Raw genomic sequence first — 17,462 nt, forward strand, 5'->3', positions numbered from 1 at the left:
CACGTCCAGCTCGGCGCCGTCGGGCGTCGACACCTTGCACGTCACCTTCCCTTTCCCAGCAGCCTTTGCGTCCACGGTGATGACAGTCTCCTCGCCGATCTGGATGGTCGACCCGATACCTGACCCTGACAACATGGACGACCAATCAAGACGCTAGGCACGGAGAATCATCAACGATCAATGTACGTCAAATCATTTTCTTTCACAATTAAATATTTTCAAAATTCTAAAATCAAAGAATTTAAAATGTTTGAATTAAAAAATTAAAAAATAATTTTAAAATTATTTTAAAATTATTTTAAAAAAATAAAAAAAATAATAAAAAAAAATAATAAAAAAATAATAACAAAATAAAAAATAATAATAAAAAACTAAAAAAATAATAAAAAAAATAATAATAATAATTAACGAAATAATTAAAGAATTAAAAAATTAAAAAATTAATAATTTTCAATTTTCAACATCTTGAAAGAAATATATTTTACAGCAATTACGGTTACGTTTCCTGTATTCTAGAAAGAAGTTTCCTCACCCAGTCCGTGTCCTCCGATCGACACTGCAGGAAAACAACAAGAGAGTCAGACACGCTGACACACTTTCAGGGGATTGCTCATAATATATAATACTATATATATATATATATATAGTATTATATATATATTTCATTTTCACCTTTTGCACTCAACCCATTCAGCCTCTGTTTTCTTCAGTTAAACATAGTTCAATTCATAGTTTATTTCATATTAATGTTTAAAGTGTTTATGTATGCACCAACCACCAAGGCAAATTGGTGTAATTTGTAATTTATTGTGGCAATAAACCCTTTTCTGATTCTGATACGATCTGATTGGTCGACCCGTTCTCACTCCGAACTCGTAAAATACGTTTGGGCAGTGTCTCTCAGCGTCAGATATGGCACAAAAAATCCCCCTACAGCGCTGCGGTGTGTAGAACCCACCGCAGCGCTGTAAGATGAAGTTATATTAAGAGAGTCAACAGTAGAGAGTAGTATGTAGAGAGACAACAGTAGAGAGTAGTATGTAGAGAGACAACAGTAGAGAGTAGTATGTAGAGAGACAACAGTAGAGAGTAGTATGTAGAGAGACAACAGTAGAGAGACAACAGTAGAGAGTAGTATGTAGAGAGACAACAGTAGAGAGTAGTATGTAGAGAGACAACAGTAGAGAGTAGTATGTAGAGAGACAACAGTAGAGAGTAGTATGTAGAGACAACAGTAGAGAGTAGTATGTAGAGAGACAACAGTAGAGAGTAGTATGTAGAGAGACAACAGTAGAGAGTAGTATGTAGAGAGACAACAGTAGAGAGTAGTATGTAGAGAGACAACAGTAGAGAGACAGCAGTAGAGAGTAGTATGTAGAGAGACAACAGTAGAGAGTAGTATGTAGAGAGACAACAGTAGAGAGTAGTATGTAGAGAGACAACAGTAGAGAGTAGTATGTAGAGAGACAACAGTAGAGAGTAGTATGTAGAGAGACAACAGTAGAGAGTAGTATGTAGAGAGACAACAGTAGAGAGTAGTATGTAGAGAGACAACAGTAGAGAGTAGTATGTAGAGAGACAACAGTAGAGAGTAGTATGTAGAGAGACAACAGTAGAGAGTAGTATGTAGAGAGACAACAGTAGAGAGTAGTATGTAGAGAGACAACAGTAGAGAGTAGTATGTAGAGAGACAACAGTAGAGAGTAGTATGTAGAGAGACAACAGTAGAGAGTAGTATGAGAGAGACAACAGTAGAGAGTAGTATGTAGAGAGACAACAGTAGAGAGTAGTATGTAGAGAGACAACAGTAGAGAGTAGTATGTAGAGAGACAACAGTAGAGAGTAGTATAGAGTAGAGAGACAACAGTAGAGAGTAGTATGTAGAGAGACAACAGTAGAGAGTAGTATGTAGAGAGACAACAGTAGAGAGTAGTATGTAGAGAGACAACAGTAGAGAGTAGTATGTAGAGAGACAACAGTAGAGAGTAGTATGTAGAGAGACAACAGTAGAGAGTAGTATGTAGAGAGACAACAGTAGAGAGTAGTATGTAGAGAGACAACAGTAGAGAGTAGTATGTAGAGAGAGTAGTATGTAGAGAGACAACAGTAGAGAGTAGTATGTAGAGAGACAACAGTAGAGAGTAGTATGTAGAGAGACAACAGTAGAGAGTAGTATGTAGAGAGACAACAGTAGAGAGTAGTATGTAGAGAGACAACAGTAGAGAGTAGTATGTAGAGAGACAACAGTAGAGAGTAGTATGTAGAGAGACAACAGTAGAGAGTAGTATGTAGAGAGACAACAGTAGAGAGTAGTATGTAGAGAGACAACAGTAGAGAGTAGTATGTAGAGAGACAACAGTAGAGAGTAGTATGTAGAGAGACAACAGTAGAGAGTAGTATGTAGAGAGACAACAGTAGAGAGTAGTATGTAGAGAGACAACAGTAGAGAGTAGTATGTAGAGAGACAACAGTAGAGAGTAGTATGTAGAGAGACAACAGTAGAGAGTAGTATGTAGAGAGACAACAGTAGAGAGTAGTATGTAGAGAGACAACAGTAGAGAGTAGTATGTAGAGAGACAACAGTAGAGAGTAGTATGTAGAGAGACAACAGTAGAGAGTAGTATGTAGAGAGACAACAGTAGAGAGTAGTATGTAGAGAGACAACAGTAGAGAGTAGTATGTAGAGAGACAACAGTAGAGAGTAGTATGTAGAGAGACAACAGTAGAGAGTAGTATGTAGAGAGACAACAGTAGAGAGTAGTATGTAGAGAGACAACAGTAGAGAGTAGTATGTAGAGAGACAACAGTAGAGTAGTATGTAGAGACAACAGTAGAGAGTAGTATGTAGAGAGACAACAGTAGAGAGTAGTATGTAGAGAGACAACAGTAGAGAGTAGTATGTAGAGAGACAACAGTAGAGAGTAGTATGTAGAGAGACAACAGTAGAGAGTAGTATGTAGAGAGACAACAGTAGAGAGTAGTATGTAGAGAGACAACAGTAGAGAGTAGTATGTAGAGAGACAACAGTAGAGAGTAGTATGTAGAGAGACAACAGTAGAGAGTAGTATGTAGAGAGACAACAGTAGAGAGTAGTATGAAGAGAGACAACAGTAGAGAGTAGTATGTAGAGAGACAACAGTAGAGAGTAGTATGTAGAGAGACAACAGTAGAGAGTAGTATGTAGAGAGACAACAGTAGAGAGTAGTATGTAGAGAGACAACAGTAGAGAGTAGTATGTAGAGAGACAACAGTAGAGAGTAGTATGTAGAGAGACAACAGTAGAGAGTAGTATGTAGAGAGACAACAGTAGAGAGTAGTATGTAGAGAGACAACAGTAGAGAGTAGTATGTAGAGAGACAACAGTAGAGAGTAGTATGTAGAGAGACAACAGTAGAGAGTAGTATGTAGAGAGACAACAGTAGAGAGTAGTATGTAGAGAGACAACAGTAGAGAGTAGTATGTAGAGAGACAACAGTAGAGAGTAGTATGTAGAGAGACAACAGTAGAGAGTAGTATGTAGAGAGACAACAGTAGAGAGTAGTATGTAGAGAGACAACAGTAGAGAGTAGTATGTAGAGAGACAACAGTAGAGAGTAGTATGTAGAGAGACAACAGTAGAGAGTAGTATGTAGAGAGACAACAGTAGAGAGTAGTATGTAGAGAGACAACAGTAGAGAGTAGTATGTAGAGAGACAACAGTAGAGAGTAGTATGTAGAGAGACAACAGTAGAGAGTAGTATGTAGAGAGACAACAGTAGAGAGTAGTATGTAGAGAGACAACAGTAGAGAGTAGTATGTAGAGAGACAACAGTAGAGAGTAGTATGTAGAGAGACAACAGTAGAGAGTAGTATGTAGAGAGACAACAGTAGAGAGTAGTATGTAGAGAGACAACAGTAGAGAGTAGTATGTAGAGAGACAACAGTAGAGAGTAGTATGTAGAGAGACAACAGTAGAGAGTAGTATGTAGAGAGACAACAGTAGAGAGTAGTATGTAGAGAGACAACAGTAGAGAGTAGTATGTAGAGAGACAACAGTAGAGAGTAGTATGTAGAGAGACAACAGTAGAGAGTAGTATGTAGAGAGACAACAGTAGAGAGTAGTATGTAGAGAGACAACAGTAGAGAGTAGTATGTAGAGAGACAACAGTAGAGAGTAGTATGTAGAGAGACAACAGTAGAGAGTAGTATGTAGAGAGACAACAGTAGAGAGTAGTATGTAGAGAGACAACAGTAGAGAGTAGTATGTAGAGAGACAACAGTAGAGAGTAGTATGTAGAGAGACAACAGTAGAGAGTAGTATGTAGAGAGACAACAGTAGAGAGTAGTATGTAGAGAGACAACAGTAGAGAGTAGTATGTAGAGAGACAACAGTAGAGAGTAGTATGTAGAGAGACAACAGTAGAGAGTAGTATGTAGAGAGACAACAGTAGAGAGACAACAGTAGAGAGTAGTATGTAGAGAGACAACAGTAGAGAGACAACAGTAGAGAGTAGTATGTAGAGAGACAACAGTAGAGAGACAACAGTAGAGAGTAGTATGTAGAGAGACAACAGTAGAGAGTAGTATGTAGAGAGACAGGAAGGAAGGAGACTTTTAGCATCAATAACAACGCCAAAGACACCTGCCCAAGCGTCCGTATTTTACGCGATGGGAGGGAGAATGAGTTGGATTGGCTGCCAGAGAAAGTGTGGGTGGAGTCTGACCTGTGACCAGACACTTGCTGGCGTCTCCGGTGGGCAGCGCCAGGATGCGGTACGGCGAGTATGGGATCTCGTCTCCGCCGTATTTGATGGTGATGGTGTAACGTCCAGACATGTCTGGGACGTAGGACACCGTGTACGTCCCGTCCCGGTTGTCCCGGATGTTCGCCTTCTTGGGTTTCCCCTCCGGATCCTGGAGACACACGGACAGGACCTCAGTGGATATATTTACATATATTTAAAGTACAAAAACAGCTTAAAGAACTGTCCATCAGTGGTCTCCTGATGATGAGTAAACGATCTGATATCAGTTCAGAATATGGGAATATTTGCAATGAAGTTTAATTTTTTACAGTTATTTTTCGTGCCTATTTTCTTTCCCAAACTGGTTTGAAAAACCCGCTGAAGAAGGCCAGTTTGAATTAATAAAACAAAACAGGGAGTCAGTCAGTCTGACATATATTTCATTTGTAAAGAAGAACATAAAATGGATTTTCTGCATTTCATTTTTGATGTAGTCAGCGGTACCGAAGAAACAGAACATGGTTATTTTTTAAATAAATAAATAAAATATCTCAATTCTGGGGAAAAAGAACACGTACACACACACACGCACACACACACACACACACGCACACACGCACGCACGCACGCACACACACACACACACGCACACACACACGTACACACACACGCACACACACACACACGCACACACACATACAGTACACACATACACACACATACAAACACAAACACACACACACACACACACACACACACACACACACACACGCACACATACATACATACATACAGTACACACACACACACACATACACACACACACATACAAACACACGCACGCACGCACACACATGCATACATACATACAGTACACACATACACACATACAAACACACACATTGAGATGCAGAGACACACACACACACACACACACACACACACACACACGTTCATAACGTTTGTTTGTACTGAAAGTGAATATGAGACCAGTGGTGTTCAGAGTGCTCACATCATGTTTATTAATCTGTTCAACATCACACAGGACCTAACTCTACTCACTGCAGAGGAGGAGGAAGCACTCCAGTTAGTGGAGTGAAAACACATCTGTCTGTTAGCATCTGTCCGTTAGCATCTGTCTGTTAGCATCTGTCCGTTAGCATCTGTCTGTTAGCTCGTCACACAAACTGATGGAGGTCAGTGCACATGTAGACCACATGTAAAGGTGCTCTAAGCGTTGTTGGGTGACGTTACTTCTTGTTGATGTTCGAAGTATTTTCAAACAAAACGAGGCTAGCTCGCCCCTCCCTCCTCCTCACCCCGTCCCCTCCCCCTCCCTTACGCGCACTAACCCCCAAAACCCCACCCACAGATAGTGAGATGTTTTTTTCAGTGTGTTCAGGGGACAGGCAGCTAGCAGATAGTGAGATGTTTTTTACAGTGTGTTCAGGGGACAGGCAGCTAGCAGATAGTGAGATGATGTTTTTACAGTGTGTTCAGGGGACAGGCAGCTAGCAGATAGTGAGATGTTTTTTACAGTGTGTTCAGGGGACAGGCAGCTAGCAGATAGTGAGATGTTTTTTACAGTGTGTTCAGGGGACAGGCAGCTAGCAGATAGTGAGGAGATGTTTTTTACAGTGTGTTCAGGGGACAGGCAGATAGTGAGAAGATGTTTTTTTACAGTGTGTTCAGGGGACAGGCAGCTAGCAGATAGTGAGGAGATGTTTTTACAGTGTGTTCAGGGGACAGGCAGCTAGCAGATAGTGAGGAGATGTTTTTTACAGTGTGTTCAGGGGACAGGCAGCTAGCAGATAGTGAGAAGATGTTTTTACAGTGTGTTCAGGGGACAGGCAGCTAGCAGATAGTGAGGAGATGTTTTTTACAGTGTGTTCAGGGGACAGGCAGCTAGCAGATAGTGAGATGTTTTTTACAGTGTGTTCAGGGGACAGGCAGCTAGCAGATAGTGAGGAGATGTTTTTACAGTGTGTTCAGGGGACAGGCAGCTAGCAGATAGTGAGATGTTTTTTACAGTGTGTTCAGGGGACAGGCAGCTAGCAGATAGTGAGATGTTTTTTACAGTGTGTTCAGGGGACAGACAGCTAGCAGATAGTGAGGAGATGTTTTTTACAGTGTGTTCAGGGGACAGGCAGCTAGCAGATAGTGAGGAGATGTTTTTTACAGTGTGTTCAGGGGACAGGCAGCTAGCAGATAGTGAGATGTTTTTTACAGTGTGTTCAGGGGACAGGCAGCTAGCAGATAGTGAGGAGATGTTTTTTACAGTGTGTTCAGGGGACAGCAGCAGATAGTGAGGAGATGTTTTTTACAGTGTGTTCAGGGGACAGGCAGCTAGCAGATAGTGAGGAGATGTTTTTTACAGTGTGTTCAGGGGACAGGCAGCTAGCAGATAGTGAGATGTTTTTTACAGTGTGTTCAGGGGACAGACAGCTAGCAGATAGTGAGGAGATGTTTTTTACAGTGTGTTCAGGGGACAGGCAGCTAGCAGATAGTGAGGAGATGTTTGCTGTATGTGACAAAAAATGTTGTAGCCTAAAAAAGGCGTGACATCGCTTAGAGCACCTTTAAGATTGAGTTTTTTAATTTATATAGCACTTTAAAAGTAAACAACTTTGCACCAAAGTGCTTCACAAAGACAAAAACATATGTAATATGTATACAAGTTGTTTTATGATAGGGAGGGGGGGAGATGTTAGACCAGGAGTGTCAAACTCAACTTCCCAGAGAGCCACACTGGAAAATAAGAATCACATCAAGGGCCAGACATGTTTACTTTATTAATATGCTTTTATTTAATCAAAAAAGTCAAATATCGTTGACTGTATCATTGCGTGTGTCATATAGTCTTCTCACTTACAGTTTGGGCGACATAAAGTCCTGAAGAAGTCAGGAAAAAGCTCAGCCATCATAGACAAAAAGAGCCCAAAAACGTCAGATTACAACAACGTCAGAAAAAGCAACAAAAACTAGGTGGGCCAAAATGTATTGTGAACCTAAACTGATATGTGGGCCAGATCATAATCTGGAGTTTGACACATGTGCGTTAGACGATGTGATGGAGGGAGGGGGCGACGGAGGAGAGAGTGCAGGTCTTACACAGCCTCTCTTATTCATACTGAAGAGGATGGTTTTCTTTACTATCTGTGTCTCCCACACCCTCCGTCCCCAGTCCTCCACAAACAGAGAGGCGTCGCGCCTGCAGCCGTCTGGACCCTGAACAGGAAGTAACAAACCCCCCCCAGCGGTGAAAAGAGTCAGCAAGACAACAACAGCGCTGGAAGAAGTATTCAGATCCTTTACTGCAGTTAAAGTACTAACACCACACTGTAAACATACTCTGTTACAAGTAAATGAAAATGTTACTTATCTAAAAGTCTGTAAGTATCATCATGAAAATGTAGTTTCAGGGTCTTATTCTGAGGTCACGGCGTGAACACCTGCTGCAGGTGTGTTTAGGGCGTGTCCTAATCCACTTCTGCTAGTTTAACGGCGGTAAAAAGGGTCCGTGTGCCGGGGTCATGGTTCTAAAGGGTTGACCTTAGTGTCTTCATTAATCAGAGGTGTGTTCTGGGCGTAACATGCAATCAACCAATCAGAGATCATCTCCCATTCCCTGTAAAAGCCAGGCGCGTTTGGACCTTGGAGCATTGCTGTTATGATGGAGGATCTGCACCGTAATATTTGTATTTGTAATCTTCTGCATGTGTGTGTGCTGCTGTGTGTGTGTGTGTGTGTGTGTGTGTGTGTGCTGATGTGCGTCCCTGTGTGTGTAACAAGCATAGTGTGCACATGCTGTGCACGAGCCTAGGAGCATTTTACTAATGCTCTGTTAAAATAACAATGAAATGCTGCGTTATTGACTTTAGACCAGGTTTTTGTTGGTCAATGGTGCCATCACTTCCCACTGCCTCAAGATAGCAATACGCCCAGAATGCACCTGAACACACCTCCCTGTAAGACCAGCACGCCCAGAATGCACCTGAACACACCTCCCTGTAAGACCAGCACGCCCAGAATGCACCTGAACACACCTCCCTGTAAGACCAGCACGCCCAGAATGCACCTGAACACACCTCCCTGTAAGACCAGCACGCCCAGAATGTACCTGAACACACCTCCCTGTCAGACCAGCCATGGTCCACAGATGGGTTCAGGTGCATTTGCTATTTAAACGACGTGTCCGCTGGACGGGAAACTGACAACTGGGTCGGTCCTAAACTAGCAAAGACACTTGGGTCGGGCTCTGTGCTGCGCTGGGTGCGAGATAGGGCCCGAAGTATTAATGCTGCTCCGATGGTCGGGGTTGAGCATTTTAGTAACACTGGGAAAGCGTCCAAAGCCCAATGGGTATAAATATATATATATATATATATATATATATATATATATATATATATTTATATATATATATATATTTATTTATTAAGTATAAAGCCTCTTTCCGACCAAGTACTTCCAGGAACAGTCCACTTCTGAACAGTTCTACTAACTACTCTCCCCCAAAACTGGTTTTCCATTTACATTCACACTGGCCAAGTGGACATAGGGACTATAGGAGGGTAAGGGAGGGATGCAAGCACGGCAACGGTCTTTATAGCGTTAAAATCAGAAAACAATACACCAAAAAAAATTTATATAGCATATTTGTGTGTGTGTGTGTGTGTGTGTGTGTGTGTGTGTGTGTGTGTGTGTGTGTGTGTGTGTGTGTGTGTGACTGTGTGTGTGTGTGTGTGTGTGATGTGTGTGTGTGTGTGTGTGTGTGACTGTGTGTGACTGTGTGTGTGTGTGTGTGTGTGTGTGTGTGTGTGTGTGTGTGACTGTGTGTGTGACAGTTAACCACAGGTTCCCGTTAATCTTCTGATGGACATGTGTTGTGATATTTAAACAAACGAACCGTCAACGGTGAAATAAAAGCCTGTTATTTACGAGAGCGGTCTGAGAGACCTCCAGCTCACAGCGGGGTCTCTGAGCAGGACTGGCCCAGCGACGAGCTAGCGGCCGGGGCAGGCGCCTGCTGGCTGTCGCCTCACATCATGGAGCTCCTCAACTCCGAAAACTTTGGAGCAAATTGTCAATTCGGCATCAATTTTCACAAGCCTATATTCGTAACCCGTTCTCATTTCGAACTCGTAAAATAAGGACGTTTGGACAGTGGCTGTCAGCGTCTGATGCAACAAAACACAGGACTTTCACCCAGGAGAGCGGGGTTCACGTCCTGCTTGTCACGTTTGCTATAGTCGTTTTTTTCTTTCCTCCTGCGTGTCACAGAACCGTACGCCGACCCACGACCCTTTCCTTAACATAACTGCATCAAAAGGGACGTCAATAGTCCCGACCAAGCACGTTTACTTATAGCTCTAAAGGGACGGCAATAGTCCCGACCAAGCACGTTTACTTATAGAGCTAAAGGGACGTCAATAGTCCCGACCAAGCACGTTTACTTATAGCGCTAAAGGGACGTCAATAGTCCCGACCAAGCACGTTAACTTATAGCTCTAAAGGGACGTCAATAGTCCCGACCAAGCACGTTAACTTATAGCTCTAAAGGGGACGGTCAATAGTCCCGACCAAGCACGTTAACTTATAGAGCTAAAGGGGACGTCAATAGTCCCGACCAAGCACGTTAACTTATAGCTCTAAAGGGGACGGCAATAGTCCCGACCAAGCACGTTTAACTTATAGCGCTAAAGGGGCGTCAATAGTCCCGACCAAGCACGTTTACTTATAGAGCTAAAGGGGCGGCAATAGTCCCGACCAAGCGCGTTAACTTATAGCTCTAAAGGGACGGCAATAGTCCCGACCAAGCACGTTTACTTATAGCGCTAAAGGGGACGGCAATAGTCCCGACCAAGCACGTTTACTTATAGAGCTAAAGGGGCGACAATAGTCCCGACCAAGCACGTTTACTTATAGAGCTAAAGGGGACGGCAATAGTCCCGACCAAGCACGTTTACTCATAGCGCTAAAGGGGCGTCAATAGTCCCGACCAAGCACGTTTACTTATAGCGCTAAAGGGGACGTCAATAGTCCCGACCAAGCTCGTTTACTTATAGCTCTAAAGGGGACGTCAATAGTCCCGACCAAGCACGTTTACTTATAGCTCTAAAGGGGCGTCAATAGTCCCGACCAAGCACGTTTACTTATAGCACTAAAGGGGCGTCAATAGTCCCGACCAAAGCACGTTTACTTATAGCTCTAAAGGGGCGTCAATAGTCCCGACCAAGCACGTTTACTTATAGCTCTAAAGGGGCGTCAATAGTCCCGACCAAGCACGTTTACTTATAGCACTAAAGGGGACGTCAATAGTCCCGACCAAGCACGTTACTTATAGCTCTAAAGGGCGTCAATAGTCCCGACCAAGCACGTTACTTATAGCGCTAAAGGGGACGTCAATAGTCCCGACCAAGCACGTTTACTTATAGCGCTAAAGGGACGTCAATAGTCCCGACCAAGCACGTTTACTTATAGCGCTAAAGGGACGTCAATAGTCCCGACCAAGCGCGTTAACTTATAGCGCTAAAGGAGACTTTTAGCGTCAATAAGAACGACAAAGGCACCTGACCAAGCGTCCAGATTTTACCAGATGGGTGTGAGAACGTGTTGATATTCGAAATCTAAACAGTTCATTTCTCGCCTAAAAGGTTGTCAGACGTGAATTTAGTGATGAATAAGATGGCAAAAAATTTTAAAATTGTCCCGTTGTTGGTCTGTCTGTACTGGAAACCCGACCCTCATTGACCTAGGTTCCTATGCTGAAAAGGGAACAGACCCCGCCCTGCAGTAGGAGCTGAAAGAGTTACAGGAACTCTGGTCAGAGGGACTTAATAATCCCCAAATTGGTCCAGTCAGAACAGGAGAAACAAAGGGTTCTAGGAAGGTTATGTTCTAGGAACGTTATGTTCTAGGACCGTTATGTTCTAGGACCGTTATGTTCTAGGACCGATATGTTCTAGGAACGTTATGTCTAGGAACGTTATGTTCTAGGACCGATATGTTCTAGGACCGTTATGTTCTAGGACCGTTATGTTCTAGGAACGATATGTTCTAGGAACGTTATGTTCTAGGACTGATATGTTCTAGGAACGTTATGTTCTAGGAATGTTATGTTCTAGGACCGTTATGTTCTAGGAACGATATGTTCTAGGACCGTTATGTTCTAGGACTGTTATGTCTAGGAACGATATGTTCTAGGAACGTTATGTTCTAGGAACGTTATGTCTAGGAATGTTATGTTCTAGGAACGTTATGTCTAGGAACGTTATGTTCTAGGACCGTTATGTTCTAGGAACGTTATGTTCTAGGACCGATATGTTCTAGGACCGTTATGTTCTAGGAACGTTATGTTCTAGGAACGTTATGTTCTAGGAACGATATGTTCTAGGAACGATATGTTCTAGGAACGTTATGTCTAGCAACGTTATGTTCTAGGAATGTTATGTTCTAGGAACGTTATGTTCTAAGAACGTTATGTTCTAGGAAAGTTATGTTCTAGGAACGTTATGTTCTAGGAACTGCAGAAATCCCTCCAGTCGGAAAGCGGCTTAAGATGCTCACCTTGTAACTTTTGGGGTTTTTAGGCAAGTGCTGATCTCAGTGAGCTATTATCCGGGTGATGACACGTCACAGACAGCCTGGGTTGACTCAATAACATGACTTTCCTAAGCTCATTTAATCATTTAATTTAATCTTTAATACTAAATTATTAAAAACAAAGAAAAATCCTCCCATTTTAGAAACTGGAAACGATCCAAACTGTTCTCTCTCGGTTGTGTTGCAGTCTATAAAAAATCTAAAATGTAGTTAAAACAAAAATAAAGGCGACATAAAGTTAAAAACAAAACAAACACTGCTACTTATTCAGAAACCATGGGTGTCCTACGGGGATTGTTAGTGCCAAAAACACTCCATGTTTGCCCATAAGATGAGCCTGCTGTAGTTTAGATTCTCTGCCAGAGCCCGAGTCCCAACTTAATATATAATACCAATGGCCGGGTCTGTTGCTGAAATGTGCTGTAGAAATAAAGCCTCCTCGTCTACGGCAGGACTCATCGGTGACTCACCAGGATCTGAACGGTGAGCAGTCCCTCTCCGGCGTCTCTGGCGTCGATGGTGAACTCAACGGGCAGACTGGCGGGAACTCCGGACGCATTCAGACCTGGACCGCTGGCTCGGACTTTACTGGCATCGTGGGCCGGTAAGGTCTTGATCTTAAAGGGACTGAGAGGACACGGTTTGGAGAAATACTTGAAAAAACTCTCAGTCACAAGGAAGCACTTTAACATTTTCACTTCTGTGGGATTAAGATTACCCTTTAAAGTTAGTTATACGTATGTATGTGTTATTTGTTTTGGTATTTATAGTTTCTTTATTTCATTTTATTCTTTAAATGTTTTTATGTATGCACCATCAACCATCTACCATCTATCTGTGGATGCGTTGGCTACTGACCTGCGGGGGACTTCCTGGTCGGCATACTTCACGCACACTGTGTACGGACCGTCGCTGGCAGGCGTGTAGTTGGCCGTGTGAGTACAGTCGCCGTTGTCGGTGATGCTGATTGGCTCGGCCACACCTGAAGGGCAACCAGAGTTTCAAAATCTAAAATATAATCGGTGTCTTGGGTTGACACTTTCTAGAACAGGTGAGTCAAAGTCAGAGCTAGACATGGAGAGTTTATTGACATGCTTTTATTTTGAAAAAGTCAAAAACATCTGAAAAAAAGTTGGAAAAAACAGAGAAAAAAAAGTTGGAAAAAACGACAAAAACATTGGAAAAAAAGTTGGAAAAAACAGCGGAAAAAAAGTTGGAAAAAGCTACAAAAACATCGAAAAAAGTTGGAAAAAAACATCGAAAAAAAAGTTGGAAAAAGCAACAAAAACATCGGAAAACAGTCAGAAAAAAACATCGGAACAAACATCGGAAAAAAAGTTGGAAAAAGCGACAAAAACATTGGAAAAAAAGTTGGAAAAAGTGACAAAAACATCGGGAAAAAAGTTGGAAAAAGCAACAAAAACATCGAAAAAAAAGTCGGAAAAAAACATCGAAAAAAAAGTTGGAAAAAGCAACAAAAACATCGAAAAAAGTTGGAAAAAACATCGGAAAAAAAAGTTGGAAAAAAGCGACAAAAACATCGGGAAAAAAAAGTTGGAAAAAACAGCGGAAAAAAACATCGAAAAAAAAGTTGGGAAAAAGCGACAAAAAACATCAAAAAAAAAGTTGGAAAAAACATCGAAAAAAAAGTTGGAAAAAAACATCGAAAAACAAAACATCGGAAAAAAGTCCGAAGAAAACATCGGAACAAACATCGGAAAAAACATCGGGAAAAAAAGTTGAAAAAAGCGACAAAAACATTGGAAAAAAAAGTTGGAAAAAACATCGGAAAAAAGTTGGAAAAAACGACAAAAACATTGGAAAAAAAGTTGGAAAAAACAGCGGGAAAAAAGTTGGAAAAAGCAACAAAAACATCGAAAAAAAAGTCGGAAAAAAACATCGAAAAAAAAGTTGGAAAAAGCAACAAAAACATCGGAAAACAGTCAGAAAAAAACATCGGAACAAACATCGGAAAAAACATCGGAAAAAAGTTGGAAAAAGCGACAAAAACATCGGGAAAAAAACATCGGAACAAACATCGGAAAAAACATCGGAAAAAAGTTGGAAAAAGCGACAAAAACATCGGGAAAAAAACATCGGAACAAACATCGGAAAAAACATCGGAAAAAAAGTTGGAAAAAGCGACAAAAACATCGGGAAAAAAAACATCGGAACAAACATCGGAAAAAAACATCGGGAAAAAAGTTGGAAAAAGCGACAAAAACATCGGGAAAAAAGTCAGAAAAAAACATCGGAAAAAAGTTGGAAAAAGCTACAAAAACATCGAAAAAAAAGTCAGAAAAAGGTACAGAAACATCACAAATTGTGGGAAAAAAAGCTCCAAAAGCGTTGCCGATAGTGACAAAAACTAGGTGAGCCAAAATGTATTGTGAACCTAACTTTAAATGGGGCGCCGGACCAAAATCTGCGAGGTCCCGGATTGGGCCCGCGGACCTTGAGTTTGCCACGTGTAGAAAATGTTGACTCCGTTTGGTGTGAGACTTCTCTCAGGTGTGTGGACGATGTCTTACCTGTGGGCCCGTACAGCTGGACCTCCAGGGGGGCGACCCCGGCCTTGCTGCTGTCTACGGTGAAGGTCTGGGGGACGTGGGCCCGGACTCCACTTCCCAGGCCGGGACCTGAACACTTCACTTTACTGGGATCCAATAGCTCGCGCACAGGAACCCGAAACGGGCTCCCTGCAACACAGACATGGAGGGCCAGAGATTAGAGATCTTAGTCTGGATCAACAGAGGTACGTTACTTCCAGGATAAAACTCCCTCTCTCTCTCTCTCTCTCTGTCTCTCTGTCTCTCTCTCTGTCTCTCTCTCTCTCTCTCTCTCTGTCTCTCTCTCTCTCTCTCTCTCTCTCTGTCTCTCTCTCACTCTGTCTCTCTCTCCCTCTCTCCCTCTCTCTCTCTCTCTCTCTCTCTCTCTCTCTCTCTCTCTCTCTCTCTGTCTCTCTCTCTCCTATCCCAGAATGCATCTGTGGTGTAGTCAGACTGAGCTGGACATGTGAGACTGATCAAATCTCAACTAAAGCACACAGAATCCTGGATTTAAAAAGGAGGAGGTTTGGGATGGATCACCTGGGATAGGAAGGCCCCCGAAGGTGATGTTGACGTCGTACTCTCCGGAAGTGAAGGGGATGTACTCCACGCTGCAGCTGCCATCTTTGTTGTCCTTACAGGACATCTTGGCCTCCGACGGGCCCTCGATGGCCAGGCCCAGACCCCCGGTGCCAGCACCTCTGAGGAACACAACAATTAAAGGACGTTCAGATTAGTTTGATTGATCAGAAATGTCTTATTGTTTTTATTTATTGATCTTCATAGACAGGCGAAGTCCCGCCCCTTCCTGTGTCCATCAAGGGACTTTATATATATATAAGTCCCGCCCCTTCCTGTGTCCATCATAGGACTTTATATATATAAGTCCCGCCCCTTCCTGTGTCCATCATAGGACTTTATATATATAAGTCCCGCCCTATGAGAAAGAAAACACAGTTGACATTCATAATATATCAAAGATATAATGGAATATAAAGCAGTAAGAGGCTTTCACATCAGGGACCTGAGCCTGGATCACCAGAGTTAACCCCAAAGCAATGAGGACGAAATAAGATAGGCTCCTTACTGTATATACATACATACATACATATATAGATATACATATACATATATATATATATATATATATATATATATATATATATATATATATATACATATATATATATATAGGCTCCTTATATTAGTCTGAAATGTGGTGAAGGGAGGATACTGGTGTTAGTGTGGGCGGAGCATTTGGGCCCTACGCACACACTACACACTACACACTACACATACACACTACACACTACGCATACACACTACACACTACGCATACACACTACACACTACACATACACACTACGCATACACACTACAAAATACTACACACTACGCATACACACTACGCACTATACACTACACATTACACACTACACACTACGCATACACACTACGCATACACACTACACACTACGCATACACACTACACACTACACATACACACTACGCATACACACTACAAAATACTACACACTACGCATACACACTACGCACTATACACTACACATTTCACACTACACACTACACATTTCACACTACACAGTACACATTTCACACTACACACTACACATTTCACACTACACACTACACACTACACTACTATTAAAAGTGGCTCAGTTCAAACAGGATCTAAACATTATTAGTCCCAAAGGGACATTAAGCTCTGATTAAAGGTCATGTTGTGATGAAGAGCTCTGGTCTAAAGTCACCTGGTCTCCACGGTGAAGCGGTTTGGTTTGTTGACCAGTCCCTCCTCCAGACCGGGCCCGTAGGCTCGGACCCGGCTGGGATCACAGCCCTCCGACACAGACACCCTGAACGGACTCTTCGGCACCGAGACGTCATCAAACAGCACTTCAATCAGATGCAAACCTGCAGACACACACACACACACACACACACACACACACACACACACACACACACACACACACACACACACACACACACACACAGACAGACAGAGACACACACACACACACACACACACACACACACACACACACACACACACACACACACACACACACACACACACACACACACACACACACACACACACACACACACACACACACACACACACACACACACACACACACACACACACACAGACAGACACACACACAGACAGACAGAGACACACACACAGACAGACAGACAGACAGAGACACACACACACACACACACACACACACACACACAGACAGACACACACACACACACACACACACACACACACACACAGAGACACACACACACACACACACACAGACAGACACACACAGACAGACAGACACACACACACACACACACACACAAACACAGACAGACAGACAGACAGACACACACACACACACACACACACACACACACACACACACACACACACACACACACACACACACACACACACACACAAACACAAACATACACAGACAGACAGACACACACACACACACACACACACACACACACACACACACACACACACACACACATTTACAGCAGCTATATGAAC

At 42.5% G+C, this 17,462-nt stretch overlaps 1 protein-coding gene across 1 annotated transcript in view; it reads right to left on the reverse strand.

Moving 5' to 3' along the window:
• LOC144532097 (filamin-C-like) overlaps positions 1-17,462 on the reverse strand; it is a 93,737-nt gene that overhangs the window by 26,128 nt on the left and 50,147 nt on the right. Inside the window, exons 25-32 of the mRNA XM_078272645.1 lie at positions 16,651-16,813; positions 15,419-15,579; positions 14,861-15,028; positions 13,188-13,311; positions 12,800-12,956; positions 4,704-4,893; positions 533-556; positions 1-125 (exon numbers count right to left, since the gene is read on the reverse strand). The exon at positions 1-125 is cut by the window's left edge and continues 123 nt beyond it. Coding sequence (XP_078128771.1) covers positions 1-125; positions 533-556; positions 4,704-4,893; positions 12,800-12,956; positions 13,188-13,311; positions 14,861-15,028; positions 15,419-15,579; positions 16,651-16,813 — 1,112 coding nt within the window. The remainder of the gene's footprint in view (positions 126-532; positions 557-4,703; positions 4,894-12,799; positions 12,957-13,187; positions 13,312-14,860; positions 15,029-15,418; positions 15,580-16,650; positions 16,814-17,462) is intronic.

This window comes from Sander vitreus, chromosome 17 (genome assembly GCF_031162955.1).
Source record: "Sander vitreus isolate 19-12246 chromosome 17, sanVit1, whole genome shotgun sequence".
NCBI lineage: Eukaryota > Metazoa > Chordata > Actinopteri > Perciformes > Percidae > Sander > Sander vitreus.